Genomic DNA, 7,403 nt, shown 5'->3' with positions numbered 1-7,403 from the left:
GGGGTTGTGGCTTAGTGGTAGAGCACTTGCCTAGCATGCATGAGGTACTGAGTTCAATCCCTGGCACCACATAAAAATAAAACAAATGAAATAAAGGTATTTTTAAAAAGGGCATATTAAAAAAGAGACATGAAAGAGATGATTTTTTTCCTCCATCATGTGAGATTATAGCAAGTGAGTGGCTGTCCCTAAGAAAGAAACTGGGCTCTCACCAGACATCAGCTCATCTGGTAGCTTGACCTTGAACTTTACAGCCTCCAGAGCTATGAGAAATAAATATTTGTTGTTTAAGTCACAGACAACCTGTAGTGTTTTTGTTATAGCAGCCTGAACTAAGGAGACTGTTTCAAACACCAAGAGCTATACAAATACACGTGGTCATGTCACCTAAAGTGAATAATGCTCTGCATTTTTAACATGAAAATGACATTTGTTATCTATGGACATTTTGACTTCTCGTTCAGTATGTTGAGATTGTTTCTTTGAAAAGAAGGAAAACCATAAAAGCTGTAGGACTTAACTTGAATTTTCTTTCTGTGTATAGTAGGATATAGAAAGATGAGCTAGAACAGATAATATAACCCATTTTTTAAGAAAAAATAGAATATTGGATTATCATTCTTGTATATTTTATTGTTCACTACCATGCTATTACTGTCCAGTATAAACTTGGCATTTGTGTTTTGAGTCCACTGAATTTGAATTTCTTTATTAATTAAAAACAGGTGATTACAAAGGAGAATGTAGAAACAGTATTGATTTATATTTGTTTTTTTCTTATTCATGTTTATGAATTAATTAGTAGTAACAGGAAAGCATTGATCTCTGACACATATTTTAAGTGTGTATACTGCACATTCTATGTCCTTTATGGTATTAAACCAGACATTACAAAGGTAAGTGTAAAAACAATACAGCTATATCTTTTTTCCCCTAAAAGAAGTCTTATGATGTTTACATAGTTCAAAATATTTACATATTTTTCATTTTAAAAAATCCTTGAGTTCACACCTAGTACAACTGAGCTGCACTTGATTCATTGATATTTGAAATATAGCACTTCCTTTTCTCTCATTTTATGTTGTTAAAGAGGAAATGGGTTTTTAGTATACATGATTCAGGTGGGAAAAATTGAATTTTTAACTCCAAACTATTCCTCAGACTAGAAAAAAATTCTCTTTTGGAGTAGTCATGTTTATTTTATAGCAATTCTATAGCAGAACAATTTAGTATGTTAATGCAGAAATACAAACAGCTTTATCAAACAAAATGTTATTTTCTAGCTGCCTTACAGAAATTATTTACTCAAGAAAATAGAACAAAATTTCTTAGCTCCAATACTCAGCTTTGTAAATATTTTGCCAGAGCTTTTTTTCTTGGGGTTGGGGAGCAAATAAAAAAGTTTAAAAGCTCATATATGTCTATTTTGTTTTAGTTTGGTGTATTTATTAAGAGTAAATTCTGTATGTCTTTGCAGTTCATCAATATGTGTATTTAGAAGCTTTTCAAGTTCTTTTGCTCGCTTCTCTTCTTCCATAAGGAAATGCTGTGCAGCCAAAGAAGCAGGGAAGGAGATATCTGGGGGAGACTAAGGAGAGAAAGAAAGAAAAGTGAGATGAGGAATACAGAGCCTTTTAAAATCTTCATTTTTCTAGGCATGCTCCATTTCTGACATGTTGTCAAATGCTGCAGCAGGTGATGAAATAATACATGTTGGGCTAAAATCCTACCAGTGTAACAAAGTCATCATTCACGAATCCTCATGGAACTAAGACACACATCACAGTACCATTACCTTAAAAGCTTTAGAAATGTTATAGTGGCCAATTGCAAATGCAGGGGCAATGTAATCACCAGGGAACTGCTTAAAACTTGTTCTACTCATTTATAAAAGCCAGTGATTCCCATCTGAAAATAGGCAACTCCAAAAACCTGAAGATTATAACAGAACCGGATAAAGGTTTATGGAGAAAAATAAAAAGGATTAGTATAACACAGGAGCCAACTGATACTTGGGATGTCCGGCTGCATGGCATATCTCAGGGGTAAGAGTGGTCCCATGTTAGGGAGGGCCATAGTGCTGAAATGCATCTTATCTGTTCTATTACAGCTGAGATGCCCCAATTCCATGTTTCTTATTAATGTGGAAATGCTATTTAGGTGTTTGTGATTTGTTTAGTGCTTATTTACATAAAAGAGAAAAAAATCTGTTTATTGAATAAAGGACAATATTAGATACTTTTACAATCCTTCATTATTAAAAAAAAAGTTGGAGAAATTTGAACTTTAATTTTCCAATCCTGTGGTTCCTTCACTGGTCTTAGTTTTTATTTTATTAGGAAGAATGAGATATTATGAAAGTGTTTGAAGAGTCAACAATCTGTATGGAGTTGAACCTTTTATAAGGGGATTTAGTTTATCAATCTGGTCCCTGCAAAACTAGGACCTTTGCAGATGGTAGTGGAGTCCTAAAAAATTATCCAAGTGGCTGTCACAATTATAACTGCTAGTACTTTACTAGAGCAGCACATCACAGCCTTGGGTACAAGGCTGCTGTTGATCTGGCAAATGAATTCTTTCTAATATCAAATTTAAAGGAGGATCAGAAGCAATCAGCATTTGCATGGGATAGACAACAGTATACATCCATGGCCTTTGCCCAAACTATGTTAATGATGTTGTCACAGTAAATTCTGAAGGGACCTGGACCATCTGGACCATTCCAAAGACTATCACATATAACATATGATATTAACACTAACATCATATGGATGAGACCTAATAAGCAAGAAGTGGCAAGTTTGTCAAAGACATGTATACTCCAGATGGTGAAAGATAAATCCAATAAAAAACATTGTTTTGAGGTGTCTAGCAGTATGGGGGACATGTCAGGACATTTAAGTAAAGTACAAGTGAATCCATCGTGAAAATGCTCTACTTTCGGGTGGAATAATCTGACCCATTTATTGAGTGACACAGACGGCCGGTTCTTGTTTTTTGAGCACTCCTAGAACAAGAAAGAGCTCAACAATAGTTTCAACATAGAGTACAGAAATTCTGCTACTTGTGTCTTGGCAGTTCCCATAATAGAAAAAAAAAATCTCTAGTAGAAAAAATGCCATATGGTGTCTGGTAAGTTTCAGTGGAAAAGTTGTTCCTGCCATGCTATTAAGTTGTGAATGAGACAGAGCACTAGCAAGTGGACAGGATGGCTTGATCTTATTTTGTCCTTGGCCACACCAATGAAAATCATTTATGGGTCCAACAGCAAGGTTTCCCTTTCATCAAGGGTCACCTAACTTCTGTTGCTGTTGAACATCTGAATCTGCTCATAGTAGAAAATGCAGCTGAGCTCCTGAGATGCAGTACTCTTTAAGGGGACCAACCTGCCTCTTGGTGGCAACTTGATCACATCAAGTCCCTTACACCTTGGAAAGAGCAATGTTTTATCCTTACCAAAAATAATGTGCATTCTATGAGTCTGCCTTTTGCCTTTGCCAGCACCACTATCTGAGGGCTCGTAGACTGATGGATATGCTGACGTTGAGTCCTGCTTAGTGGTAAAGGAACCCACTGTGCAGAAAACTGATGATCTTCAAATCCTAAATAAACTCACTGGATATTAAAATAATGAAGTAGTTATAGTTAGCAGCTTATTCCTTTTCCCCCCTATTGCTGGACCAGATACAAGATTTCTTTAAGTCATTAAAGATCAAAGTTTTTGCACAAGGCCCTGGGTTTAATCCCTAGCACCACACACACACACATACATAAATACACACACACACACACACACACACACACACAAAAGATCAAAGTTTTTGTTGGTATAGATATTACAAAGTTTCCTTAGAGATTCCCATAACAAGTAAGGAAGTTTGTTTAGTTTATTAGTATGAAAGTCTATTCTGTTTTAAAAGTTGACATTTTATGTTTTTATGAACACAATATGATGAGGCTTTAGAAATCTCTAAATCTTCAAAAGTTAATAGTTTAAAGCCTTCTCTTTCTACTATAATTGCTTAACTCTCACTTCCAGTCTCTACCAATATGAGGTGACATATTCCCCCCAAAATAGAAAAATACTCATGGCCCACCCTATTCAATTTAAATATTTTCTGTTGTATATTAATTTTTTTGTAATTTGTATGCTATATTAGGATATCATGGAGAGAACTAAACATTTACATAATATACTTTGAATACAAAGGAAGGTGATTGCTAAAAGTACTATTATTTCAGTACTTTATGTACATATATTAAAAAAAAAGTATAAAAATTTCAGTGGAGAATTGTAAACTATAAAAAAGTATCAAATAAAAATTCAAGAACCACAAAAAATGTTAAAACTAAAATTAAGAACACTTCTCTCCCACTTGCTTTATGAGGTCAGCATAATATGACACTCGAACCTGATCAGGACAACAAAGGAAATTACAGGTCAATCTGTCTTATGAACACCAAATAAAAATTCTAAACCAAATATTAAGAGACCAAATTTAGTGATTGAATTAGGTTTATTCCAAGAACACAAAGCTGGATTAATCTAAAATCAAAATAAAATATAATATAATAAAATATTATATTTTCATAGCAAAGGAGAAAAATTCTATGTTCATTTTTAACAGACATAGAAAAGGCATTTGATAAAATCTTGTATCGTGAAAAAGTTAGCAATACAGGAATAAAAGGGAATTTCCCTAATCGTTTAAAAGGGATCTACCACATATCTACAAGAAATGTCATACACAATGGTGAAATGTTGAGAGCTTTCTTCTTGTAATGAGGCACAGGTAAAGGATGTTGGTAATATCATTTCTCAATATTTACTGGAGATACAAGTCAGTACAATAAGGGAAGGAAAAGGAAAAAAAATGTATAAAACTGGCATTATTTTGAGTGAATATAGAAAATCCAAAAGAATTGACAGGACTGGAATAAGTGTTTAGGGTTAATTGAACATTTCCAAAAGAAAAAGAGGCTGAGAATTTCCTTTGCATCATACGCAAAAATTAATTACAGTTAGATTATTTATCTAAATTTGAAACATAAATAAAGTTTCTAAAAGATAACACTATTTTATAACCTTCTGACAGGTTTAAATAAGAATCTTCAGAAAATGAAAAATAAACTATCAAATATATTAACTACAAAGGACAAGATTCATAAATTTGAGTATATTAAAATTAGGACTTCTGCTCATCAAAATAGAAGAGGCATGTAAGAGTAGAAGAAGGTATTTGCAATATATATGACCAATAAAGGACTTATATTCAGAATATGTTTAAAAAATCCTACTAACCAACAAGAATAAAGATAATCCAAAAGAAAATTGGGCAAGGACATTTAACAGACATGCCACAAAGGAAGATATAAAAATCACCAGTAAATATATAACAAGATGCTCAACCTCATTTTTAGTAGAGAAATATTAATTAAAACAATCCAGTATTAACTATTGCACAGACCATAATGGTCCAAATACAAAAGACTAATAACTGCAAGTGTTTGAAAAGATACAGAACAAGGAAAGTTCTCATATACTACTTTATGAGGTATTCATTGGTTCAAATAGTAAACAGTCTGGCAATGTCTCCTATAGCTGACCATAACCATATCATATGATCTAATGATTCTAGATGCATCTTCAATAGAAACAACAGAAATGTGTACACATGTGCACCAAAAGGTATTGTTTTAGCAGCATTATTTGTAATAACCCCAAACTAGAAATAAATGCCCATCAAATGAATGCAGAATTAATTATAGCATCATTGTGTATTTATATACAATGACATTATATAGAAAAAACCTATAAACTAAAGTTATATAAAACAATATGGATAATGATTTTGAATCTCAGAAACAATGTTGAGCAAAAGAAGCCAGGCATAAGAATACAGCCCAGTGCCATGGCACATGACTGTAATCCCAGTGGCTCAGGAAGTTGAGGCAGGAGGACTGCAGGTTTGAAGCCAGCATCAGCAACTTAGTAAGGTGTAAGCAACCTAGTGAGACCCTGTCTCAAAATAAAATATAAAAACAGCTAGGGATGTGGCTCATTGGTTAAATGCCCTTGGATTCAATCCCGTGTGTGTGTGTGTGTGTGTGTGTGTGTGTGTATCATACAGTATGATACACTTTCCATAAAATTTAAAAATGGGCAAAACTGATGATGTAAAAGTCAGGATAGTGGTTATTTTGGAAGAGATACAGGTGGGGCTTCTGAAGTTAATAATACTCTGTATTACCTGGGAGAGTTATATCAATATGTTTCATTGCATGATTCAAGCTTCCCATTTATGATTGGTATATGTATTTGCAAGTGTGTCAGAGTCTGTAAAAATATGCTTTTAAAAAGGAACAAAAGATCACTTACAGTTCTTAAAATATACAGATCTTTGAGGACTCATAGAATACCAAGGATGAGTTCCAAACACTTGCATTTTAAAAGAGCGTCACCAGTAATTCTGTTCTACACTAGAGGTTAAAAACCACTGACTGAAATACTCAATGAAATATTATGGGTCTCTTTTCCTTCCATAGATAGGTATGGCTGAGTGACTCACAGACTCATCTTGGAGTCTATTCAAGAAGTGACATTTTTTAAACTATTACATACATTAGTATATGGGTATCAGTACAAAAGTAATCACCCCTTAAAGGAAAAAAAAAAAATCCAGCAATCAGCAACTCACCAGTGGGAATACTTCATCATCACTAACCAAAGGACTTGCCATTTCTTTGGTTCGAAATGTCAAAGGTGGCATTGGAGGCGTGGTACTTCTATTTGGTTCATGATCTTGGCTAAGTCTACAAGAGAAAGAATAATTGTCCTTATTGCTACCAAGGGTACGTGTTTGTTTATATTGTCAAGGATTTTAATATTCTGATGTCCAGCTAGGGGAAAACATAGCAAAATGTTTAGGCTTATTAACTGGGTATTTCTTTGAAAACAATTTTTCTGAATAACAAAACAATTTCTACTTTACATAAAAGATTGTGATTGGGGTTAGGAGGATGGGAATCAGTGGTAGAGAGCTTGTCAAAAAAAGACTTAGAAGTACTAATAATCATGCAGAAAACCTAATAATTCCTAAAGACATAATTCCTAATTCTGCTATCCTTGTCACCTGAATTGCTCTACTCTCTGTGTTCTACTTTTGTATCGCTTGGTCATTTAAATAACTGAAGCTATTTGAGAGAAATCTCAAACAACAACTGCCATTGACATTTCTAAACAGACACACTTTTTTTATTCTCTGTTACTTTGACCTTGCTGGCTATCTTAGTAGAACTATATATATTTTTAATGTTAAAACAAGTCTTTGTATAATGATAACTCTAATCTCAATAGGGTTTAATAATTTATAGCATGTTTTCAATTTACATATTTCCTAAGC

General features: G+C 33.5%; 1 protein-coding gene across 1 annotated transcript in view; it reads right to left on the bottom strand.

The window, feature by feature from the left end:
- Positions 1–1,246: 1,246 nt before the first annotated feature.
- Deup1 (deuterosome assembly protein 1) overlaps positions 1,247–7,403 on the bottom strand; it is a 72,937-nt gene continuing 66,780 nt past the window's right edge. Inside the window, exons 11-12 of the mRNA XM_034637107.2 lie at positions 6,699–6,813; positions 1,247–1,588 (exon numbers count right to left, since the gene is read on the bottom strand). Of these exons, the coding sequence (XP_034492998.1) occupies positions 1,412–1,588; positions 6,699–6,813 (292 nt within the window). The 3' untranslated portion in view covers positions 1,247–1,411. The remainder of the gene's footprint in view (positions 1,589–6,698; positions 6,814–7,403) is intronic.

The sequence above is a fragment of the Marmota flaviventris genome, chromosome 9, assembly GCF_047511675.1.
Source record: "Marmota flaviventris isolate mMarFla1 chromosome 9, mMarFla1.hap1, whole genome shotgun sequence".
Taxonomy (NCBI): Eukaryota; Metazoa; Chordata; class Mammalia; order Rodentia; family Sciuridae; genus Marmota; species Marmota flaviventris.
Note: the sequence above shows the minus strand (reverse complement) of the source record. Positions and strands in the feature narration are given on the sequence as shown.